General features: G+C 40.0%; 1 protein-coding gene across 1 annotated transcript in view; it reads right to left on the bottom strand.

The window, feature by feature from the left end:
- Positions 1 to 26202, bottom strand: part of MTHFD2L (methylenetetrahydrofolate dehydrogenase (NADP+ dependent) 2 like) — a 143144-nt gene that overhangs the window by 54813 nt on the left and 62129 nt on the right. Inside the window, exons 5-7 of the mRNA XM_075189544.1 lie at positions 12123 to 12275; positions 11533 to 11640; positions 3102 to 3194 (exon numbers count right to left, since the gene is read on the bottom strand). Coding sequence (XP_075045645.1) covers positions 3102 to 3194; positions 11533 to 11640; positions 12123 to 12275 — 354 coding nt within the window. The remainder of the gene's footprint in view (positions 1 to 3101; positions 3195 to 11532; positions 11641 to 12122; positions 12276 to 26202) is intronic.

Below are 26202 nucleotides of genomic sequence, written 5' to 3'. Positions count from 1 at the left end.
GACTATGCTGCAATATTATTTGCTTAATTAATGCATGAGCCACAACTGTGTGGAAGCACTTGCTTCAATATCTTTGGTGTCCCTCATTCACCAATTTCTTTCCCTGTATAGGTAAAATCTAAATATTACAAACATACCATGATCTATTAATGATCTGTTAATATCTATTTGCAAACATTGCATTATTTTCAGAGGAACCTTTTATCTTTGAAATGAGTTTGATTTACAGAAAGTTATGATTCTGGAAATTTACTTGTAGATTCTTCAGCCACTAACATCATGCACAGTAGACCTGGTCAGTTATATGTAGAGATTAATTTAGTTACAATGATTTGCCTTGAGTTATAAAGCATATGTAACCCCCTGTCACTGTGTGTAGTGTGGTGTGCAAAGGGTACACAGTGCACCTCCTTCTCAAGCCCTGGCTAGCTGATGGGCATTGGTGTAGATGATCAGGGGGTCCCTGCACATGCAGGTGTTTCTCTGTAGTTAGTGGGACACAGGTGATGTCACATTGGTGCAGTGTAATAGAAGTCACAATAATTTGGGCGCCAGACCATCTCTATGATAAACTGAACTTTTATTTACACTCCTCTTTCTCCAGCACGATAATCATAATGGTTGCAGCAATAAAGAAAAATATATACATCTCCTCACTCTCTCCAGCACAGTTCTTAATGTTATCCAGATGTTAAATAACATAATTTACATGTCTCTTGCACTCCATACTCACTGCAGATCACCCTCCTGTGCAAGGGCACTCACATGGATGCTAACAGGCAGGCAGCTTCTCCTCCATGCAGCTCTGACACACTCTGTGTACCTCTCAACTGCAGCTCATCCCTCCTCTGCGGGGATGATGTCTCCTGTGCTCTGACACGTCACTCTGTGTACTCTCAGCCTCAGAATCTGACACTACAGCTACCTTGCCTCTTGTAGCAGCCCTCACTCCAGGGCCTCTTCCATGCGAAGTGTCCCCCTCTCTCTTGGGTTCTCTATAGTGACATGGAGTTCTCCCCCTCATCCAGGTCACACATTTCTTGCCCTGGCTCAGTCACCACACTCAGACAGCCAGGCAATGCTGGGGGAGCCTGGGAGCTTCCACCCAAGGTCCCCAGCTACCATATCTCCTCTCCTGTGTCTTCTCTCCTCTGTCTCTCTCTATCTCTATTCCCCCTTAATGACAGCCCCTCCTTCCTTTCACTCAGTCTCACAGGCTGGGCCGGGTTATCACCATGGTAACCAGTTTATGTAACTTTTTATAAACTTCTAGCTTACCCTCTAGGTGACCTCCCCTGTATTCACTGAAGTGCAGGGTTTTACTAGAACACCACTAGGGGGGTGTTACACATATAATTTCTGCAAATCACATATTTGTATGTGGATGGGTCTGTGATGAAAACTCTGCAATGAAAATGCCACTGGGTATAGGGTAATATGTACCTCTGAACCATACAACTCCCCCAACAACACATGTCTACTCCAAGTTTGCTAAACAGTGGCAGGACTACCATTGGTGTGACAGGTGCTGTGCACCGGGGCCCATGGAGATAATGGGGCCTGCTGCATGTCAGGGTAACTGGTTCCCTCCTCACCGACTCCCTGCACCGGGACCCAACACTTACTAGTTCCGTCTCTGCTGCTAAATGTCTCCTGTTGGCATAGAGGAGACTCGTAGTACACAATTGGTCAGTTCTGCTGCTTTCTTCCAATCTCATCTTTTCCCTTCGAAACACAGGGCAGTGCAGTGCTCAGAGCTTCTGGGAAAGTGTGGATGGGGTGCCTGCTGATCACCATCAGACTGGCCAACCGTTGCCCAGTCTGCCCAATCTACCACAAATATTTAAAGATACCAGTTTTCTGCCCTTTTAAGCATCACAGATGTCAGCTATTAACATTGTGGCACGTCAGTGCAGAGGAACCGGGAGAAGCCAACTGAAGAGCAAAGACGATGAGAAGCTCACAGGAATCATTAGGTAAGTACTGTGCTGCTGGGGATTTTGAGAGAGGGGGGAGTTATGAAAGGCAGCAGAGAGCCTATTGTGAATAGTTCCAGACAAACCCATGCCTGACACAGATTTCTAGGCTGGCTATGTCCCAGGGTTTCCACCTCCAGTTTAAATTAAATTACAAAGGAGATCCATATTATCAAAGTACAATGTTATTTACACTTTACAAAACATTAACTAGCTAAAAGTCAAAATTTATGGCTTTATCTGACAATACGTTGGTCCCGATGATTTTGCTACATTCGCTGTTTCTAGTGTTCTTTACTTTATTTATTTTTCCTTATGTAATTTTATCTTGAAGGAAGACAGATTTTAAGTTGGGTTTTTTTCTTTGTTTAGCCTGACGTGAAAAGTGAGGGGGCACTACGAGCTAATGTGTCAATAAAGTCTGTGAAAAATCTTATTAAAATAACACAATATTTATCAAAAAACACATTTAGTAAAAAAATATTTACAAATATCCCACAAATTGTGTGAATTAGTGATCAAAATTACTTATCGGCACTGAAAATCACTCAAAAGCCAATTGATCTTCCTATGGATAATATATAAAGTGTTGTTTAGTCTACATATTAGATCAAATAAAAAGTGCTTGGTAAACCAAATTAAATTTAATCAGAATGCAAGTAATGTTTCAGACCATTAGCTGCTTAATGGTAATATAGGTGATTACAGATCCTGTCTCTGAAAATAGTCACTAATTACAGAGAATCCTTGATCATGCCAATATGCAGACAAACTGACACATTTTTAGCCAAATACTTGCAATTGTTCTTTTCCTGTAGTTACGTTATCCTCTGATGAAATTGCTTGGACGATGAAACGCGTCTGACTCTATTATCTGGCTGGTGCTCATTATTACAGGTTGAGGAAACTGTTGTACTGCTATATTGAAGTATCGCTTCCATCATTATGGAAGAACAAGACTCCTATACAGCAGCGGGAAGTGCTTTACCCAGAGCATATAGAGGAGCCATTACACTGAGTCGTTTGGAGACTCTTTTGTGATTGTTTAGATGTAACTAACTATCCAATTAATGGTTTAGTGAAAGTAGTTAGTTTGCTGAAAATATAAAAAAGTGAAGCATTTACCTGCGGCCACAACGATTATATCTGCTTTTTTAGTGTGGCTCTTCAGTTGATCTTTCGGAGTATATCTATGTGTAATTGTTACAGTTGCGTCACCTTTAAAAATAAGTGAAAATAAGTGTCAATTTACTCATGATCATACATTCAACTCCCAGCATTGGTACACAGTATAGCTATTGCTGTAATTTACAGTTTTAATTGAGAGTATGATAGTGATAATTGTAATAATATTTAAGACCTCTTAAACAACTTCGGAGGATAAAGCAAATCAGCCGCTAACCAGCGAAAAATGTAGTGTATTTAGCAAAGTCTTCCTCAAACAAGTCTTCATGCTGCTGTATTAATTGCATGCTACATGGAACATTGAGCACAAGTGATTGATTCACATGTGCTCAGGGAAGACATCTGCAAAAATGAGTGAGTCAGGAGTGTTTCTATTTGAGGAGTGTTGATTGGAGTGTATGTTATGAACGATGATATGCCAGGTGAAGTTGACAGACAGGGCAGTCTATGTTAAAGAAGTCTGGTCACCTTTAATTGTGCATAATCAAATGCATATCAATTTGGCATACTATCCCACAATGTGACATAACTAGAGATAAGAGGGCTCGGATATCTGAAATCCGAGCCCACCCGAACGTTGCCGATCCGAACCGGATCCGAGACAGATCCGGGTATTCCCGCCAATTGCAAAACTGAAACCGAGGCTCTGAGTCATAATCCCGCTGTCGGATCTCGCGATACTCGGATCCTATAAATTCCCCGCTAGTCGCCGCCATCTTCACTCGGGCATTGATCAGGGTAGAGGGAGGTTGTGTTAGGTGGTCCTCTGTCCTGCTATATCTCGTGCTGTGCTGTTCAGTTCTGTGCTGTGCTGTGCTGTGCTGTGCTGTTCAGTTCTGTGCTGTGCTGTGCTGTGTTCTGCTCAGTCCAGTGGTGCTGTGTCCTGTGCTCTGTCCTTCTGAGTTCAGTGGTGCTGCTGGGTCCTGTGCTGTGTCCTGTTCAGTCCAGTGGTGCTGTGTCCTGTGCTCTGTCCTTCTAAGGGCATTGTAATTTCCCCATTATTCCCAAGTTAAAAAATCTTTTTAAAAAGGTTATAAAAAAAAATAAAAAAAAAGTAATTATAAGAAAAAAAAAAATAGCCAAAAACAATCCTGCAGTATAAGTCCATTGGTACTGCAATATTAGAAAGTTCACTGATTTAGCAGTATAATTCCAGTGGTACTGATATATTACAAAGTTCACTGATTCAGCAGTATAAGTCCAGTGGTACTGCTATATTACAAAGTTCACTGATTCAGCAGTATAAGTCCAGTGTAACTGCAATATTACAAAGTTCACTTATTCAGCAGTATAAGTCCAGTGGTACTGCTATATTACAAAGTTCACTGATTCAGCAGTATAAGTCCAGTGGTACTGCAATGTTACAAATTTCACTTATTCAGCAGTATAAGTCCAGTGGTACTGCTATATTACAAAGTTCACTGATTCAGCAGTATAAGTCCAGTGGTACTGCTATATTACAAAGTTCACTGATTCAGCAGTATAAGTCCAGTGGTACTGCTATATTACAAAGGTAACTGATTCAGCAGTATAAGTCCAGTGGTACTGCTATATTACAAAGTTCACTGATTCAGCAGTATAAGTCCAGTGGTACTCTACTGTGCCGTATATAATTTTTAAAGGCTTTGCCGAGTGTGTGTGGCTTCGGGGTACACTCTTGTGCTACATATAATGCAGAACAAAAATTTAGAGGATAAAGTAGGGAAAGATCAAGACCCACTTCCTCCTAATGCTGAAGCTGCTGCCACTAGTCATGACATAGACAATGAAATGCCATCAACGTCGTTTGGCAAGCCCGATGCCCAATCTCCTAGTACAGGGCATGTAAAATACAAAAAGCCCAAGTTCAGTAAAAGTAGCAAAAAGAGAAACTTAAAATCATCTGAGGAGAAATGTAAAGTTGCCAATATGTCATTTACGACACGCAGTGGCAAGGAACGGATTAGGCCCTGGCCCGTGTTCATGACTAGTGGTTCAGCTTCACCCAAGGAACTAAGCCCTCCTCCCCCCCTACAAAAAATTTAAGAGTGTTATGCTGTCAGCAACAACACAGCAAACAACTCTGCCTTCTAAAGAGAAATTATCACAAATCCCCAAGGTGAGTCCAAGGGTGTTGGTGGTTGCGAAGCCTGACCTTCCCATCACTGTACGGGAAGAGGTGGCTCCTTCCAACATTTGCAGCACGCCCTCTGCATATGCTGGAAGTATCACCCACAGTCAAGTTACAGATTTGGCTAATGTAGGTGTGAATGTTGTACACCGGGAGGAGGATATTGATGTAGCTGGCGCTGAGGAGGATGTTGATGATTATGATGCAGACAGATACCAAACTGCCTTTGTCCATTTTTTTATATGAATTTCTAGTTCTACAGTCTATGCAGGCTGCTTTTTTTATATTCAACTACAAGTGTAGGGCGGGGGGGGGCATAGATAGCCACCAAAGTAACGTGGTCCATTTAATTTCACTTTCTAGCTCCACAGTCTGTGCAGCCTGCTTTTTTTATCTTCAAAGTATTTACAAGCCTTGCAATCTAAATTAACAAGATGTAGTGACGTGCTAGAACTCCACCCTCTATATGCTGCAGAGGATGGAGGAGCATCAAATGGCCATTCAAGCCTACACAGCCACCTACGACATAGGAAAAGGAGTGGGGATGCGCCTGAGTCAAGCGCACTGGAGAATGATTTCCGTGTTGTGCAAGGTTCTGCAGCAATTTGAACTTGCCACACGAGAAGTCAGTTCCGACACTGCCAGCTTGAGTCAGGTGATTCCCTGATCAGGCTTTTGCAGAAGCAGCTGGAAAAAGTGAGGGAGGAGCTGGTAAACCATTGCGATTCCACCAAGCATGTAGCTCTTGTGGATGAAGCCCTTCGTACGCTTTGCCAGGATCCGAGGGTGGTCAGTCTTTTAAAGTCAGAGGAATACATTCTGGCCACCGTTCTCGATCCTCGGTTTAAAGCGTATGTTGTGTCTCTGTTTCCGGCGGACACAAGTCTACAGCGGTGCAAAGACCTGCTGGTCAGGAGATTGTCCTCTGAAGAGGACCGTGACATGCCAACAGCTCCACCTTCTTTTTCATCACTGTTTGTGCAGTTCCAAAAAAGAGGAACTGCCATTTCTATTGCTACCTTCTTTCTTTCTGTATTTCCTGTGTCCTGTGGTCTGTTCTGCTAAGGGCATTGTTATTTCCAAGTTATCCAAAAGTTCAAACAAAAAAAAATTATTTTTATAAAAAAAAATTATAAAAGATTAATTAAAAAAAAAAAAATAATTGGAAAAAAATATTACAAAATTTTAAAAAATCTAGCTTGTACTGCTATTTAAAAGTCTAACTACGATCATTCACTGTTGCTGTACCCAAAAATAATAGGTACTGCTATTAAAGTACAGTCCAGTGGTACTCTCCTGTGCCGCAGATAATTTGCGGACACTGACAACCTGTTAGAGAAACTGAGGGAAATAATCTCTCTGTGGCTCACCCCACTTAGACTCTCCTGGGGATTCGAATAACTACCATTTCTATTACTACCTTCTTTCTTTCTCTATTTAAAAAAATAAATAAATAACTGCCATTTCTAGTACTACCTTCTTTCTTTCTATATTTAAAACCCAAAAAAACCTGTCATTTCTATTACTACGTTAATTGTTTGTGCAGTCACAAAAAAGAGGAACTGCGCCCTTAACTGCTATGTTGGTTTTAGACGTCCATCCGGTGTCCGCCATCTGTTCCCTGGAATTCAGACCAGTTGAGGGTTTTATTATTATATTGTGGCCCCGGTATCAAATTGGGTACCGGGACCACTCCACTACGCAGTCCAGATACTTGTTTGGTGGAATTCAGACCAGTTGAGGGTTTTTTATTATATTGTGGCCCCGGTACCAAATTGTGTACCGGGACCACTGCACTATGCAGTCCAGAAAGCTACCTCGGTGAAACGTTTTGGACTAAAAACAATATTGTGAGGTGTGAGGTGTTCAGAATAGACTGGGAATTAGTGGAAATGATTGTTAATGAATGTTATTGAGGTTAATAATAGCGTAGGAGTGGAAATAAACCAAAAAAACTTGATTTTAACACTTTTTATGTTTTTTTCAAAATAAATCCGAATCCAAAACCTTAAATCCGAACCAAAACCTTTCGTCAGGTGTTTTGCGAAACAAATCCGAACCCAAAACCTCAAGCAAATCCGAATCCAAAACACAAAACACGAGACACCAAAAGTGGCCGGTGCACATTCCTAGACATAACTGGGATTATATTTACATATGTGGATTTTGCCATGCAGTATAAACTAGGGAAAAACAACCAAATCCTTTCCATTTCATTTGAACTTAAAAAAAATAAAAATCGGTGTGCAGTTTAGAAGAACTGGCTTTTTTGTGTATTTTAAATAAAACTAGCTACATACAATAATAATGCTATATAAACCATAAAAAGTACAGGTGTCCTTAAATTCTTGACTGTCTCATTGCTGGAATTTCCTGGTCCGCTGAGATCCAGGAGGATTTGCCAGCCTGTGATGTCTTTCTGCAGCATTTTATGGTTTGCATTTGTGGCCCGCTTCCTGGTGTTAGCAGAGAGTTGACGTTGCGGGGGAAACAGGGCTTGGTGTCTATTTTGCTGGTGATTGGTCTTCAGCACCCTGGCTCGGTGATTGGTTGCTCTCCGGCTAGACATCTAAACTGGTCTTTCTGGAGCTTTTCCCTGTATTCGTTGCTGTCGAGTTGTGGGTGTCCAGGTTTCAGGGGAAGCAAATTTTTTTCTGGTGCGATAACCCGGGTGTGGTGCAGGCCATTAATTAACAGAGTGCTTCCTCCCCTCTGGTGATCACCTTGCTACATCGACTGGTGTTGCGCTGCTTGACTTTTGACATTGGCATTTTAGCTTGAACTGTTCCTAATGTTGGGAACGGGCTTGCTGATGCTTTTTCGCTAGCTTATTGGGACAAATTTAGGTCTTTGGTGCCCGGGGCATCCTTCATTGGTCCTCCTTGTCCTTGTCATTTGGCAGATTGTTAAGTCAACGTAGAAGGTTTAGTGGAGTTATCACTTGCCCCTGCCACTCTGCTTGCTTTTATTTGGGCTGGTTACAGAACTGGCAAGTCCAGGTCGCTGATGTCCGCCTCTCTGGCGGGTATCTCCTTTTTTTCCAAGCAACATGGCCATATGGATTTCCCCTGGATCAGGGGAGACCCGTTAGCGATACCATGCTGGTAGGCTTGCTGGGGACAGCTGCAGGGGTGGCGCATGATGCTTACAACTGTGCACTATTTTGTAATGTTATATTTTGGGGGTTTAGGGTGAGTGAATTGATTGCCTCTTCCTCTTTCTGCTCCGTCTTCTGGCATGCTTTCTCTGAGAATTTTGAGGTGCACAGGTCCAAATCAGATCACCTTGGTAGGGGGTTACGTTGTCTCCCAGGAGTGGTTGCTCAGTTTGCCTGGTTAAAGTGGTCACTGATTTTGCCCATCTGAGTCCTCAGGACGCAGTGCCGTGGCTGGTGCATGGTGACGTGTCCCTCATCTCGGTGGTTTTTAAGTGCGCGATTGGTGTAATGGGTTCGGATAGCGTTCAGTTTGGAACCCATTTCTTTAGGATTTGGGCTGCCACATCCGCAAAAGTAGCAATTGCATCTGTCCAGCACATTAAGGACATAGGCAGGTGGAAGTCTAATGCTTACAGGTGTTAAGTGAGGCCTTCCCTGATGATCTTCTCTTGTTCTTTGCTGTCTCTCTTTTGTGGTGACATATGTCTTTGGTTGCTTGTTGCTTTTGGGGTCAAGGGCGCAAAGGGATTTTGCCTAATTTCTCCTCTATATGTGAGCTTGATTGGCTATTGGCACCACAAACTATTTTATTTGTTAACCTTCGCTTGTGTCTCCTGCTCCCCATTTTTCTTTTCTTTGTCTTTTTACTTTCTCCCCTTTTCACCTTTTCGGGTAAACATATTTCTTGATTTTTCTTTCATTATGGTTTTGCTTACATTTTGCTCTCTATCTCTATTGTACTGGCCACCATGTGGCGTGTTTTTTTTTTCCACTTTTTGTGTTTCTCCGATGTGGAGACCCTGCTCTGTGTTTGTTTAGCAGTTTGTTGGTTCTTCTTCCTACCTTATAATTCAATAGACCCCGCTGCAGATTTGGGTGTTGGGCCACTCATTCGTCCACTGGGCTACTTTCATTGAGCAACTAGAGACACTTCCTTCTTCTCGAGGTTTGTAGTGGTTTACTGGTTGGGTCAGCAGGGTTTGCGTTGGCCTCCTGTTTGGGAAAATCTCCAGGAGGGGGGTCCCCATAATTTGGTTATTCATCTGGGAGGTAACAATTTTGCCCATGGTACATCCATGGATTTGATTTTGCAGATTCAATCCAACCTGGCCTGGGTGCATGAATCATGGTCTGGCCTGCTACTATGCTGGACTGATCTAGTTCCCCGGAGGGAATGGCTGTTCTTTTCTGATGGAAGGGTAATGGATAAAGCTAGAAGAAAAGTGAATTCAGTTGTGGGCGGAAATCACTGTGCAGTCTTCAGCCAATGCTTGTTGAGTGCACATTAAGTTGGTTTGAGGCATTCTGAACCTGTTTCCCTTTGAAGAGTCGGCTATAGTTTCGGTGCAAGTACTGCCCTTGTAGACCAACATATAGTTGCACTCCTTTCAGTCCAGTGGAGTTGCGGGTTATGGATTACCCAGGAAAATTGATCCCCAAGTAAAGGTGAAGGATAATATTTGCACTTGGGTGAAAATGTTTCCCATGTTTTATGAGTCGTGATGGCCTGAACCTTACCTCAGCCGCTGTGCAGCTGCAGTGGCTCGTACTTCTGTCCCAGCAGTTGCCTAGGAAGGTGGGATGCTTCTGTATTCTCCTGCCTCAGCTATTGACAAGAAGCCGGGGACGCGATTGAGACCGCAGTCACAAGATTTAAGTCTCCTGTAATGTTCTGGAGGTATGACATCATCCCCCTTCTGAATGGACCTTCATTGTTTAAAAAGCAGGGAGGACTTAGCCTCTCTGCTTATAACAGCTTTTTTGTCCCGCAATTGCTGTGCTGCTCTGAGTCTGATATCCTGCTGTTTGGACACCTGTTACCTGATCCTTTGGCTTTGTTTCCTGGACCAGTCTTGTTTGCTGCCTACCATTCATCCTTTGGCTTTGCCCCTGGACTATTCTTGCTTGTTGTCTGCCCCTAACTTTCCGGACTGACTTTGGCCTCTCCTTGTTTGCTCTTCACCTTTGACCTTTTGGACTGGCTATGGTTACTCCCTGCATTTACCCCTAGAGTTGCGCTCCAGCCTCCTACTCTTTGCTACCCGTGCCTTCAGCATAAGCTTTTTCTAGTGTAGGTCCTGGGGGATATGAGTACATGTGAGAATAGCTATTTCTACAGGAAAGGCAGCTGCTATAGGTGAAAACCTCTGCTCCTATTCTAAAAGTTTATGCAGGGTTCGGGGGAGTCCTAACACCACGTTGATTGATATCCAAAGGGGTTGGGATATTCTGTTTTTGGGCTTTGCCGAACTGCCTGCGGTTTTTTCCACCACCTTACAGTTTTTGGTTCTAAAATAAAATGTTTTATTTTGCCACATTGGGGATCCTTTTCCACCATTTGTGCAATGCTTATAAAAACATACTTACTTTATTGGGGAACTCTGAAACTTATCACTGGGATGAGAATAATTAAAAGTGACATTCATTTATTTTAAACAAGGTTTCCTAATAATGAGCTGCAACCTCATATTTTACCGAAATACAAATATTCTTAAATAAGGCATTTCAGTTTGAAGATGTATTATCATAAGAAGGACAGTTGTGTTTTATAATATTGACTATTATGGAAATCAAATTATTATCCAATTAATATTCATTGTAGTGCTTAACTTACACTCTGTGGATGCTGCATTTATAGCTTATCAGTGCTAGTGTGATAGCAACACTGCATTAACATAAGTGTAGTGGAATACACATTGCATAAATGCTGAATTTAATGTGTGGCCACAAAAGCAACTGTATGCCACTACCCTAAGGGTATTGAAAAAAGTGACAGAGCAGGTACTCAAAATGTATTACAGTAGTCAGAAGTAGGTATATATGAAAAAGGATAAATACTTAGGATACATGGAAGAAAAAAGTGTTGTATGTCACATTACACATGAGACAACTCAATTTAGATTGTTCAGTAAAGGTTGAATTAGACTTTGATATTTTGCAGATGAAATGTTCAATAAGGGCAATGATGAAACAAGGTTATTTACAGATCAGATGGAAGAGGCTTAATTTCTGAAGGTAACCAAGCTGCCACCTGCAGTGTTCCAATTCATAATTAGTAGATATAATTTTACTGTTATCATGTTATTTAGGAAATAACACCTTACCCCCTGGTCTCTCGTGTCTTCCATCTGAGTGCAGTAACATACAAATAGGCATCCCAACATTCTTTGATCGTCCTGCAACTACGACATTTTTACCAAATGTTTCTATTCCTAAGAAAATACATGAAGATATAACATTATTAACTGTTTTCATCTTTTAAAGATTTGTTATAGAAGCACATGATGGCTGTTTTTACAGCTAAAAATACTGAAACATGTCCATTTGGTAATATGGTGAGGCTGGAAACAAATATTTCTAACCAAGATAAGTCAGACATAATTCACAGAAGCAAAAGCAAATATTTTGTCCAACTGGCAGTGACATTTCATAAACTACATGTCTAGTTGGCTACAAAGTTTAGGAACTCTAGCCCAACCCACTTGGCAATAGCTTACATAAGTACATGCAAAGCATACAAAAACAAACAATAGCGTTCACAGAAGTTCATAGTAATATTAACAAACTGTTGATGATGTTACTTGGCCAAGCAAAAATTAATGGAAAGCAAATCTGATGTATACTTAAAATAACTTTTTAGATGTATATAAAATCTAAGTAGTCATTAACTCATCCATACATGCAATTTCCTTACCTGTTCTTTTAATAATTTCCCAGACAGCAGCAGCAGTGGCAGGGATTATGGATGTCTGATCCAGGCAAAGTCTTCCAATATTTATTATGTGAAAACCATCAACATCTTTTTCTGGGGCAACTGCATTACAGACATCTCGCTCGTTGATATGTTCTGAAATTATTATTTTTTAATTGAAATGTTAATCTTGCTATTTGTTTAACATGAAAAAAATATAATTATGCCATTCATTACAATTGCTTACACATGATATATGGCATATATTATACAATGTTTCTTTCAAGTTATTAAGTTGCCTAATAGCCTGTGTTGACTTTCTGCAAAGAACTTTACATATCTCCACTTATTACACTTGTCTAACAGCAGTATAGCAATTAATAAGTAACACAACAAGTGGAAATGATCACAGGGTTTATCCGACTAATATATTTGAACACTAGGAAGGTATTTTCTTCCTCTGCTGTGATGCTGATGTGGAGTAAGTGTGTTAGTTTGTTATTCAGTTATGTAGTCTGAGATTGAGTGTCAGCAAGTAAGGCAACTTGAAAAGCAAGGATAATACTGTTACTCAGCAGACCACATAAAACACAAAAAAAGACTCCCTATAATGTGACTGCTGAGAGAAAGTAACTACTAGGCTACTGAGTCTGGGAGCCCTTTCACAAGTGCATGAACATGTATATTTATCCTAAATTTGGATTGAAGTATGTGTGAAGTACATGTGAATGGTTTAACACACACAGCGCACCGTACCGGCGCTAAAAATAAGACTACCCAAAAGTGCATGCGGTACAGGAGTCAAGAAGGTACTTTGGAAAACTAACACTGTAAAGAACTCTCCTAATCATCAATGGAGGGGACCCCAAGAAGTTGCTATACCAGGGCTCCAAATTCCTCTTGGTGCCACTGCTGATACCTAAAGAAGAGCAAGGTGCTTTGTGCCCACCTTCATTACAGCCAGGCAAACAGAACTAGAGAGAAGGAAACAGACTGGAATGTTGCCGATGCTGTATATAAATGTATAAAAGTATATTATATTCTGTGCTGTTGATAAACAGGATTCTATTTTAAATTAATTGCAAGTTGTACAGTGTTTAAAAATGTGCAGCCGTATGTCCTTTTAAGAATGAAAATAAAACATTTAAGGAGGCATAATTCTAATATCCATTATATTTTCTGGTACAGTATCCCTTTTGTTAAAACGTCTTAAAAGATAGCTTCATTCAATATGAATTTTTATAGATTGTCATTGTAAATTTGTATGTGAGCATAAATGCAAGTGCAATTAACTTAATTTTAAAATAAATATAAAACATATATAAAAGCTATTGACTTATTTGATAAAACATAATGTAATCAGAGACATTGCATTTTAACCCAACCTGATAATGACCTTGCAGCCAGATATATTAAATGCTGCTCAGAGAACAGAGAAAACATAATTGGCTCCAAAGAAATAATTAAAGTGTCACAAACAGGGAAGCTTTATTATGTTCACAATAAAGAGTCTCTATATACATATGTATATGTATATGTATATTAATTAAAGGGCTTAAAGGATTTTCCACCTTTAGTGAAGAGATGTCCTTTATTTGAAGATGAGATCCAGCTCACTTGAAATTGTACTAGATTTCTATGCAGATAAAGCAAGCAGTCCATAGCTCTCAAAAAAACTTGCTACAGCTTCTACCATTGTAGATCTATGGAGCCTTACAACAATATAAACTAAAAATATTTTTTTGTTAAATATATTATACAGCGGTGGAACTATAGTTGTAGCAGTGGGTGTGAATGCTATGGGGCCAGTCAGCAGATGTGGCCCACCTCCACTGCTCCCTTTCAAAGCCACAATTATTTTAAAAATTGTGTGGTGTGCTCAAAGTGGGACATTTCTCCACCCCACTTCCTTACAGGCAGCCAGGGCCAGCGGATCATGGGAATAAGCAAGGTGGAGGGGCACTGTGCCTGAGAGGCGCTCCACTCCACCTGCCTTCCCCACTTATCCACGGTCCCTACATGAAGACATGAGGAAGAGGTGAAGGGACACAGAGGAAAGGTAATTGGACATAGAAGGATGGAGAACACAGGCTGAATAGCCTTGCATCATTTAATATGTTTTATATTATACTATATAGTGTTAAAATGCATCTAAGATTTATTTCAATCTATCAGAACCCCTAGACCTTTGGCAGGGGTTAGGTGGCTCCAGGACACCGGCCTTTTATTTACAAGTGAAAGTTCCATACCAACACTTCAAAATTTCCACATCGACCTCTGGTTCGGATTCTTCTGCCATAGTGCATATGCGCAATGGGGAGGTTGGGTTTTTATCAGAGCAGGCCGTCCCTACCCTCACTCCAGTGGTGCCTTTAACTGATGAGTGAACGAAGTGGCCAGAGGACATAGAATACATAGCCAAGCAATAGGCAAAGAGAAAAGAGTGAAGCAAGTGGGCTAGTCACCAATATCACTCACCATGGTCTCCCCCCCCTTCCTCAACCCAATTATGGGGGCCCATGGAAAGGAAGAATATATGGGCGGAGAGTTAAGCATAATACAGGGTGTGGGGAAAAGGTGGCATGCTGAAAACAGATGGTACACCTTAAAAAAGGTGATGTAGGGGAAGGGGGTAAATGCTGCAATGAGAGTGAGTGGGGGGGGAACGGGGCGGCTCCGGGAAAGAAGAGAAGTAATTTGCACCCCTTGCATTGTAACATAAGTTTGTCCAGGAGACTACTTACTCAATTTTTTACTTAACTTTCCCTAATGAATCAGGCCCAAAGTTTGGAAACGGCTTATTTGTGTCTCCCTGATGGGACCTTAAGAATGGATGCAGATATGGAGAAAAAAGCCAGCAGAGTCTGAGCTGTGCTAAGTGACAATCGGGAACATCAATGGGTATCGTGTTGGGCACATTCAATGCGTTTTTCTGAGGACAATAAAGTGCATTTTGATGGGCACATTACATTGTTTCACATTTTATATTCTGTGGATATTGTTGACATGTTACTTCATGTATATACTTATTTGCCATACTGGCAAGTGTTCACTATGTCAATTGTGCTAATGTTGTGCACAATGCATAATCCTTCATAATCCTTCATTGCTATATCCTTCATGCAAGTATTGTATATGTTTTTGCCGATGTATCTCGGATGTTGCTATGTTAGCATTCTATGGATTGCATGTATGTACCTATAGTAATTGATATTTGTGTCAAAACATAAAGAGACAATCATTTATGCCCATTGCTTCAAAGAGTCATGCCCCTAAAATGTTGCTCTGTGTTTCATAAAGATAATCATTGATTCTTACTCCTCATAATAAACCCTGCATTCAGCTACAAATTTCCTTGTATAAGTGTGATTTTTTTCCCCATTTTTTTTTACTGGTTTGTGATCCCTTTTCTGTCATTTTATCCAGATTTTACACCATGTCCTGACCCCTTGAATACTGTAAAATGGGCATTGGTTAAAGTTTTTTTGTAATTATAAATCTGTTCTAATGAAAATATTTTCAAGATTATAGGTTTTACTTTGCTGCAGCAAGCATCAAGTCTTTGCAAGAGAGTGAATGTAAGGAATTAATGAGGGGGTGGATTGGTAGACAAATGTTAGGAGATGAGAAGGGCTCATAGCTTGAAGACAAAATGTTTTCAGTGATATTAATATAACACCTCCAAGAGCAGATAGCAGGTGTTCTACAGAAAATAAGAGGCTACATAGTGTAGCAGTCATAAAGCTCCTGAGGAGATAAATCTCTCTAAGGGATTCAGCTTTTGCAATGAAAACAATTTCAACCTAATCATGAGGTATCACTGGTCTTGAAACTAGAGATGTTCACTGACCCCCATGTTTTGGTTTTGGATCTGGATTAAGTTCATGTTTTGGTTTTGGCAAAACCGCCCTCGCATGTTTTAGTTTTGGATCTGGATATTTTTTTACAAAAATAGATAAAATATGCTAAAATCAAATAGCTTTGCTCTTTTCTTATTTTTACATTATTATTAACCTCAATAACACTCATTTACAGTCATTTATAGTAACAATATTAACATCCACTTTTGGACAAAGACTGCAGCGACCTGGTTGGATGCTAAGCGACAGAGCAATGACACAAACACATGGCAGTTCATAGCACATCTAGAAAACATTGCCACACAGCAGTGGCAGAAAAAGAAAAGTGGTGCAAGATGGAATTGTCCTTGGGACCCTCCCACCCATCCTTATAATGAATCTTAAGTAGGACAGGTATACTTTAATAAACTGAGTACTTCAGCGACAAGGAGTGCCACTTTTGTGGCTGAAGTGCTTGGTTTGTTTGCTCCCCCCTCCCCCCCCCCCACACACACACGCACACACACACAAAACAAGGTAATGGGCTTAAGGCAGCTAAGGTAACTCAATGAACTCTACAGTGAAAGATGTTGCTGTCATTATCTTCAGCCTCATCCTCACCCTCATCCATCAGTGTGTACATCACACTACACTAACACAATATTAATTCAACCCTGCAGGATGCCATCATTAAAAAAGTCTCTGTAACATAAATGTCAAAAACAAAAATGTAAAACAAAAGCTTTAACCTTTTTAAAGAAAAAAACACATCTTTAATAAAGGTGAAATTTACTGTAGAAAAACATAAAATTGCCAACATGTAATTTTACCCAAATATTCATAAGCATTCCAGCAACAGCTTGCTTCCTTCTCTCAGCTAGATCCCAGCACCTGCAATCTACATTGTCATCATCCTCATCTTCATCAGTGTGTACATCATCATCACTCAATACTAATTAATCCCGGGTGGAATCCACCATTACAGAAGTTTCTGTACTGTGATCTAAATGCCAGTAAATGCCTTCCTCATGGAATTAGTAGTTTATTTTATGACAGAGCTGTCATGATTTTTGTGCAATTCTTTTAGATCAGACCAAATGTCAAAATTTTCTGCTTAATCATCTGCATCATCCTTGGGTCTCTTAGAAAAGCGTAGTTTTTTCCTAGCAGCAGTAGCCTAAGAAACTGAAGGAGGGGACGCTGTTGGGTCAGGTACCACTTCAGATGTCAACTTGCTCACCAGGAGCTCATTGCATCTCTTGTGATCTGGGACAGTGGGAAATAAAGAGAAGACATAGCTCTTAAACCTAGGATCACGCATAGTCGCCAAAATGTAGTGATACGATTTCCAGAAGTTGATAACTTATCGATCCTGGGGAAGCGATTAAAGTACTCCATCTACAAGTCCAACATACTTAGTGTAATTTCTTTGTTTCATCTCCTCCTTCAATTTTTCAAGGTGCTTTTCCAAAAGTCTAATTAAGGGAATCAGTTTGCTCAAGCTATCAGTGTCTGAACTCAGTTCACAGGTGACTACTTCGATTCATTTCAGCACCTTGCATAACACGGAAAATATTCTCCACTGTGCTGGACTAAAATACATTCCCCCTCCTTTCCCAATGTAATGGCTCGTGGAGTAAACGTGGATGGCTTTTCGCTGTTCCTCCATCCTCTCAAGCACATAAAGTGTGGAATTCCACCTTGTGACCACTTTTGCTTCAGTTGGTGGCAGGGCAAAATAAATTGTTTTTGCAGCTGCTGCAATTTCCTTCATTCTGTTGCAGAATGCGAAAATGTCCCGAAAGTTAACGGGCCACAGACAGCATCTCCTGCACGTCCCTGTTATTTTTCAAAAAGCTCTGTACCACCAAGCAGATTGTGTGAGCAAAACAGGGAATGTGATGGATTTCACCCAGCTGTAATTTGTGTATCACCGGCTACACTAAGAGGCAAACTGATGACAACTTGGAAAAACTAAGGGATGTCATTGCAACATGGCTTATCCCGTTTGGACTTTACTAAGGATATGTCATTTATGATAACACCACCAATATTGTGAGAGCATTACAGCAGAGAGAATTTCATCATATTGATCGCTCACACAATCAACTTGGTGGTACCGAGCTTTTTAAAAAATGACAGTGACATGCAGGAGATGCCCTCTGTGTAAAGAAATAATTTGGGTCATTTTCAGCATTCTGCAACAGCATGTAGGAGATTACAGCTGCTGCAAGAAGAATCAAATTTGAGGGGTAATGTACTTTAGTCCAGCGCAGTGGAGAATACTTTCCGTGTTGTGCAAGGTGCTGAAACCACTCTAAGTAGTCACATGTGAAGTGAGTTCAGACACTGTTAGCTTGAGTCAAGTGCTTCCCCTAATTAGACTTTTGGAAAAGCAACTAGAAAAATTGAAGGAGGAGATGAAACTAAGCAATTCCGCTAACTATGTAGGACTTTTAGATCAAGTACTTTATTTGGTTCGCCAGGATCCGAGAGATATCAACATCTTGAAATCAGATCACTACATTTTGGCAACTGTGCATGATTTTAGGTTTAAGAGCTATGTCTTCTCTTTCTGTCCAGCTAACCCAGATCTCAAGAGATGCAATGAGCTCCTGGTCAGCAAGCTGACAGCTGAAGTTGTACATGACACGACGATTGATCATCCCTCAGTTTCTTTGGCAACTGCTGCTAGGAAAAGACAACCATCTAGGTCTCTATTCTTTCTACATGTATTAGAAAGCATAGAAGAAAACATATTTCTAGATGAAAAAAACTCCCACTTAGCTAGAAAATTATTTTCACCATCTTAGTTTTAAATCTCCACATTACCTTAAGTATTTATTTTGGTGACTATTGATATGAATTGTATTACACCAATTAAAGATGAGCGGTTTGGATAAGGAGAAATCTGTGATGCAAATGAGTCAGCACGACATTTTGACATTTGGTCTGGTGTAAAAGAATTACTCAAAAATCGTGACAGCTCTGTCGTAAAATGAACTACAAATTCCATGGGGAAGGCCATTACCAGCAATTACATTAAAGTACATAGACTTCTGTGATGGTGAATTCCAGCGGGGTTGAATTAGCATTGTGTGAGGATGATGTACATCAGTAGAATGTCACTGGAGACTTTTAAGAAAACTGTCACCCCTCCTCCTTCTGTTTTAGATATGATGCTGCCCAACTGCACTAGAGACTGCCAAAAACGGCGCTACCCCTTCTGTGTCTCTCTGTGAAATGGCGCTTGATCGCCGTGGAGGGTGGTACTTATAGAATCCAAAACTCGCGACATCCGACGATACAACAATGACATTATTCCTTGTTTTCACTTCTGAGGGTGCGCGAAAGTACTCGGTACTCGGATCGGTGAAGTTCGGGTGGGCTCGGTTCTGGGAGAACCGAGCCCGAACATCTCTAGCTGGAACTGGAAACAAAAGATTTTGGACACCAGAAGAAAATCTGAATCTAGGAATGGATTATGGCTAAATATAAAGCCTAAAATGCATTTTTAAACTTGTGTTAATACGATTGGCCTCAATTTTATTTCTTCATTTTCTAATTTGCACTGTTTTCCCTTATTAGTAAAAGAAAACAAAATCCCTGGATATACAAGACAAACATATACATATAAATAAACACACATATACACACATATATAAACATGTGTACATATATATATATATATATATATATATATATATATATATATATATATATATGTGTGTGTGTGTGTGTGTGTATGAGCTTTCATTGAGACATATTTCTTGAGACATATACTGACTATCTTCATCTTCTCTGCTATCAGCCCATGAAGAAATCAACTGGCTTTTGTTTAGAAGGTGTCCATTTTCATTGCCTTGAATCGTACAGAGTACAGCCTAGCGTACAAACAGACACAAAAACAGCTACCTGAGGACAACTTGGCGGACTGTTTTCAGTAGATAAAGCCATTTTAGTCTGTTTTCATTATTTAGTAATTTCTGATTGATTTGCAAACATTCTGTAGTATTTGTCATATGTGCACAACTTTCTAGAGAGACCTGTTTTTTCCTTATTGGATAACTTTTTCAAAGAGTGGATCTTTGCATCTCTCTTCTTTTTATTTAATGATAAGAATGATGAATATTTTCTTTAAAAAAATTATTAACAGTTCTTTGGACATGAAATTGTCATCAGAAATTTGCATTTCCTCCAAAATTAAGTATAGGGATGTTTTATTGATACTTTTTCACAGCTCACAAAATTATCTTGATTGGGGTTCTTTTATTTGTACATAGACATCATATTTTTACTGAGAATACTGTTTTGTTTCTGATTAGTTTGATACTGGTTAGCTGGTCTAAAAGTTTCCTGTTCACTTCTTTTTAAGAGTAATGGGTCTGTCATAGAATTTGATGTAATCATCATACATGAAGACATTAGATTCTCTAGAGTCACTGTTGTTTTGGTGGGATGTACTTATTTGAGGAACAATGACTTGATTCTGAAACATAGTTGATGTCCCTAGGATATTAGAACATTCACCTGTATCTTTTTGGTTAGCCAATAAAGGTGTCACTCCTATAATACTTTTGTCTTTTTTGACACAAAAGTATTTAACATAACAGATTTTTCTGGCTAACACGGTACTGCAATAATAATAAAAAAAATATTTTTTGCTACACACCTGTATCTGTAAAAGAATAGTCTGTGCTTCTTTTTCTGAGCCATTGGTCTGGAAAGTCTCTTTCCCAGAAGGTTTCAGCAATGCTTAATGAACTCTTTTAAAGATAATTGTAGAATTGTAGAATGTTTGCCTTTTCTGATCCTTTGTGCCACTATACAGCTTGCAAATGTATAATTTCCTAATTAAACGGAATTAGACATAGTGGTCCTGATGTTTTAATAGGTTTTTGGTCTACAAAAGTTGCATATATTGAAGTTGCTATCATATTTATTCAGCTATATCAAGGAAATTGAAACCTGCTTTTTTGTTGCATGACTATCAAACTTCGGTGTTGGATCCAGGCTACTTTTATTGCAGAACATGTGTTCATTTCTTTAACTTTGCCACACAGCACTTTAATAACGACCATTATGTTTGAAACCCTATTTCTCAGATGAGCAACATTCAGTGTAACATCAATATGTTGGGACAATTAAATTTCCATTCCTGGACACTTGATACCATATTTCCTACGGTTAAACAACCTTTAGAAATATCTGTTGCAACTTGGTTTGGGTACTACCAGGAACCAGAACTTTCCTCTGCCTCTCTTTCATCTCTGTTCCCTTTTCAAAAAAGTTTTGCTCTAAACCTTATTGTCACTCACCGGACTGTGAGTGCCATTTCTCCTGTGTTCAGGAACCGTGGCCCTCCGCCATCCTGAGGGTCTGCGCATGTGCAGCCCTTATTAAACCTTCAGTACCTGTTGCTTTTAATTGATTGGATGATCAGGCAACCCTCCCTATTTAAACCGCCAGTGATCATTACCTGGTTGCCTGATCTTGGAGTCTCATTCCCCATGAGCCTCTGAAGGTGTTCCTGTGTTTCCTCGTGTATTCAGCTCCAGCTGATTCCTGTTTACTGCGATTGTGGTTTCCAGACCACTTCAACTCTCCTGTGTTCATCGTGCCTGCACTCAGCTGATTCCTATCTGCTACTACTACCGGACTCCAGTCCGCCTCAACTCTCCTGTGTTCAGCATGTCTGCTCTCCGCTGCCTCCGTTACTACTGCAGGGTTCCAGACCGTCTCCACTCTCCTGTGTTCATCGTGTCAGCTCTCCACTGATTCCTATCTGCTCCTGCTGCCGGATTCCAGACCGTCACTACTCTCCTGTGTTCAGCGTGTCTCCTCTCCGCTGCCTTCGCTACTACTACCAGGATTCCAGACCGCCTCTACTCTCCCGTGTTCAGCGTGTCTTCTCTCCGCTGCCTCCGCTACTACTGCCGGATACCAGACAGCCTCAACTCTCCCGTGTTCATCATGTTTCCAGTTTTACTTACTACTGCTTCCTGAGTATTACTCCGTTGATACTGGTTACCTGCCGTGCGCTGCACCAACCTGATTACCGCTTCCATCCTCCAGTGGTCTCTCCTCCTGCCGGCCTTCAGCCGTTCAGGTATCCCTGCATGTCTCTCTGACAGCCTGCTCTCCTGAACCGCGGTATGCATACTTTCCATTGACTTTGCTTTTGTATTGCATATCCGTCTGGACTGTGTTGTGTTCATCTCCGGAGTCTACTATCCACTGAAGCTATTGTTACCATTGACTTTGTTTCCTATTACCTGGATCGCTATAGTGACTTTGTATACTTCAAGCAGCGCTTGTCAGTTATTATTGTATTGTGGATATCATCGTGGGATCAAGTTCTGTGTGCCCCGTGTATTCTCTGCATTACATTCATCTCCTCGTGTCCCTCCTCACATATATATAGCAGTGGTACAACTTGCTGACGCAGACCACTGACTCCTGTTTCCCTGTGACACCACATTCAAGTATCCTCTCACATAAGCAGTGGTACAACTTGCTATACGCAGACCACTGACTTCCCCGTTACCTACTTGCACCTGGAATCCATTCCTTCACTATAGACAGCGGTACAACTTGCTATACGCAGACCACTGACTCTCACTACCTCCTCGCTACTCCTGGACATTCCTCCTCACTATAGCAGTGGTACAACTTGCTGCACGCAGACCACTGACTCTCCTCACGTTTACTTGTCCATCTGGTTCCTCGTGTACATACATCTACTCATTACCAGTTGCTGCTAGTCATAGACTTTCCTTGAGCATTCTCTCACCATCTGCTGATTCTCCTGTTCCGTTGTCACCCTGCTAACAGAGAACCATAGTACCAGCTATATTACTCTGGTAAGTACATCATCTGGTGATATCCTGGGCAAAGACTCCTAGTGCCCGTGACACTTATTGATAACAAGTTTAATTTCTAAAAACTTCAGTTCGCAGTCCATATTTAGTTTTTCCTTATAGCAAGTATCCAGGATGTCATTGAATTCTCTTCAGTTTAGCCTACAACGAACAAAACAGACTTTTTCAGAATCTCTTTTCATCTTAGGTATGATAAAGTTATGCACAGGTTTATTTTCCGTATGGTTCATTCCAAAGGGAGACTTTGATTGTACATGTTGAAAATCTGCTAGATTCATTACACTGGCTCTTATCCATCATGCAAGATTAATGGCACAGGATATATAACCTCTAAACAGTCTTCACTGTATTGAGCTTAAGGCTTGATATTGACCTACAACTATTTGAACATGTAAGACTCAGAAGCTGCTGGTGTCTTCCTACCACAACCATTATGTCACTGTGTCCATCAATTTAAACTGTTTTCCTTGACTAAGGCACACAAGGAGGCACACTGAGCTCTCCCTATTTATAGCATGGGTCTTGCACTCAGCGCTGCCATCAGGCAGATAAAGGCAGTACAGCTATAAGGGGTCTGGACAGACCCCTCCATCTATCCAAGCCCCCTAGTGTAGTGATTATAACTTTTACTAAACTGCCATTTATTTGTGCAGCTGCTTTGTCACTAATTTTAGCCAACCAGCTCGCTGCAGCCTTTGGTCAAAATTGGCGAAAGTTTGGACAGTTGTGAAGAGATTAGAAAATAGACTGAATGACTGTAAATTAATGTTAATGTTATAAACAGAAATGTAGGAATAAAAACAGCTCAAAATAAAATGTTTACCTATTTTTCACAGGTTGTAATTAAATCCAGATCTAAAACCTAAACACATGAGGATTTTTGGAAAAAGCCAGAACCAAATGCAAAATACGAGATTTTAGAACCAAAATACAGAGGTCTGCGCACATCTACCAACATACTTCACCAGGGTAACCTAGCAGCATGTCAAAACTGGTGAACACCCTTGGTGTTGTCGACAGGCCTAGGGGTAGAGTTCAAAGATGAAAATAGTAGGACTGTACAGCAAATCTGAGAAGACACTGGTGTCCTTCCCAGACTGGGACATGCAAATATGTATCCTTCATGTACATGGACACCACATAAACTTGCCCTTCTCCATGACGTTGATGACATATCACAGGGACTCTATCTTGAACTTGTCCAACCCAAGCTGGAAGTCCAGTGATTTCAGGTTTAGAATGGGTTGAAAGGATCCATCCAGTTTCTGAACCAAGAAGAGATATGATTAAAATATGATTAAAACCCCAATATGTTCAGCTATTCTGGAACTGAATCTCTCCTGAGGAGACCTAGGACTGAATGGCTTTGTGTCAAGCAAACAGCTTTGTTTTGTCTCCAAGAAGGCTGGCAGTGAAAAACCATCTGGACGGGGACTTTGTGAGATCTTTTTTGTATCCCTGACAAAAGTTTAAGTTTGTTGATCTGTTGTGGAATCTAACCATTAGTCCAGGAAGAGAAGCAAACAGGCTCCCACCAGTGAGCAACCTGCCATAGGCAAAGAAGCTGGGTATTTAGATGCCAAACCTTACAAATTAGTGAAACCACTGTAGTGTTTACTGGTAAAACAAAGAAAATTCAGTGACAAAATGACATACAGAAGAAGTCCGTCATCCAAATGTGTGAAAAAGAAGATCCAAATAAATCCCTGAAACCCTCCACGAACAACAGTCTCAGTTTTTTCAATCCTTTATCCAAATGTTTACCACATAGACAAGGAGGAGAAAGAGAAAAACATATCTAAAGTAATACATCCTTGCAAAATATAAATAAAAGTGTTAATGGTGAAAAACACTGAGTGGGACTATAAACGTAAACTTAAAAATCCTCATGCAGTTGAATTGATTACATCACTCCCCATTGTAATTAAACTAACAAGAGACACTTTGAAAAGCAACACCCTTTTCTTCATGTATATTCCTCTGCAATTGTTTTATCAGACCTTTTTTCTCTTGGCAGGAACTACTTTAATACGGACAAACTCCAAATATTGTATGCAAAATGAAATTAAACGATATCTAGTGTATTACCCTATATTATAGAGCAATTAATCACCAATATAAAATACACTCACATTTTAAAATGTATCACAAAACCTTAAAATGATTCCAATAAATCAATAATAAATGCTGGTACCCATACAGGATGAACTATAGCTCAGGGCACTGAGTAATAAGACAAGTGCAAAGGTGGACTCTGCATCTCCGTGCCTCATAAATATTCACACTCTGGAGTCTGGACACACCAGCCTGGCACCCTACGCGTTTCAGCTTTAAATAAGTCTTTGTCAAGGTGATGTGGGGAAAGATATCAGTTTTTTGTTTTTTATAGAGTCAATTAGCCTCATTACATAAAAATTAGTAACTACACATAGGAATGCATTTCTGGTTGTAATAGGAAGCTGATTTTAAAATATACGATATATTGAAATGTGCATCATAAATATAGCATAATATTGAATGTTAATTAATTAAGAGAAATGTAAGCAAAATAACATCAATAAAGATTATAATCCCTATTACTCCACTAACATGTGTATGAATTTAAGAACAAACTTCTTCACTAAAAATGTGTCTACTGTAAATGAGCAATTAGGTAATGTGAAAATACATCTTAAACAATGCATGTAATGCATAATGTAGGCAAAACAAATAACATTATACTGTATATGGCCATTTTAGCTATTACATAGCGAAATTCACGAATTTAGAGCTTTTAAATATAAATAAACTTATATTTGCATAAAAAAACAATAAAGTCATATTATGTCCCAAATAAAATGATTAGGTAGCAGTATTCTTTTTAGAGAGGAAACAAACTCCTCAAGCTATCTTCAACTATATGAATGGCCAAGAGAGGCTACCATATTACCAGAGTTCTCAACATAACATAACAGAAATGGGAGACAATGCACTCACAAATTATGTTTAGCATTTACATTGTTCTCACTAAAACATATATTTAAACTTATAAAAAATTAGGCTATTATACAAAGTAAGTTACAAAAAGACGGATACAACTATAGCAGTGAACTTTACAATACACAAAAAATTATATATAAAACAGGATGAAAGGCAAAACTACTCCAAGAACCACTTCAACTCCAATGGGTATATTTACTAAACTGCGGATTTTAAAAAGTCGATATGTTGCCTACAGCAACCAATCAGATTCTAGTTATCATTCATTTAGTACATTCTACAAAATGACAGCTAGAATATGATTGGTTGCTACAGGCAAAATCTCCACTTTTCCAGTTTAGTAAATACACCCCCAAATCTTGGTTCAATCCATGTGGAGCAAGA

The sequence above is a fragment of the Mixophyes fleayi genome, chromosome 1 (genome assembly GCF_038048845.1).
Source record: "Mixophyes fleayi isolate aMixFle1 chromosome 1, aMixFle1.hap1, whole genome shotgun sequence".
Classification (NCBI taxonomy): Eukaryota; Metazoa; Chordata; class Amphibia; order Anura; family Limnodynastidae; genus Mixophyes; species Mixophyes fleayi.
This window is presented reverse-complemented; position numbering and strand designations above follow the sequence as displayed.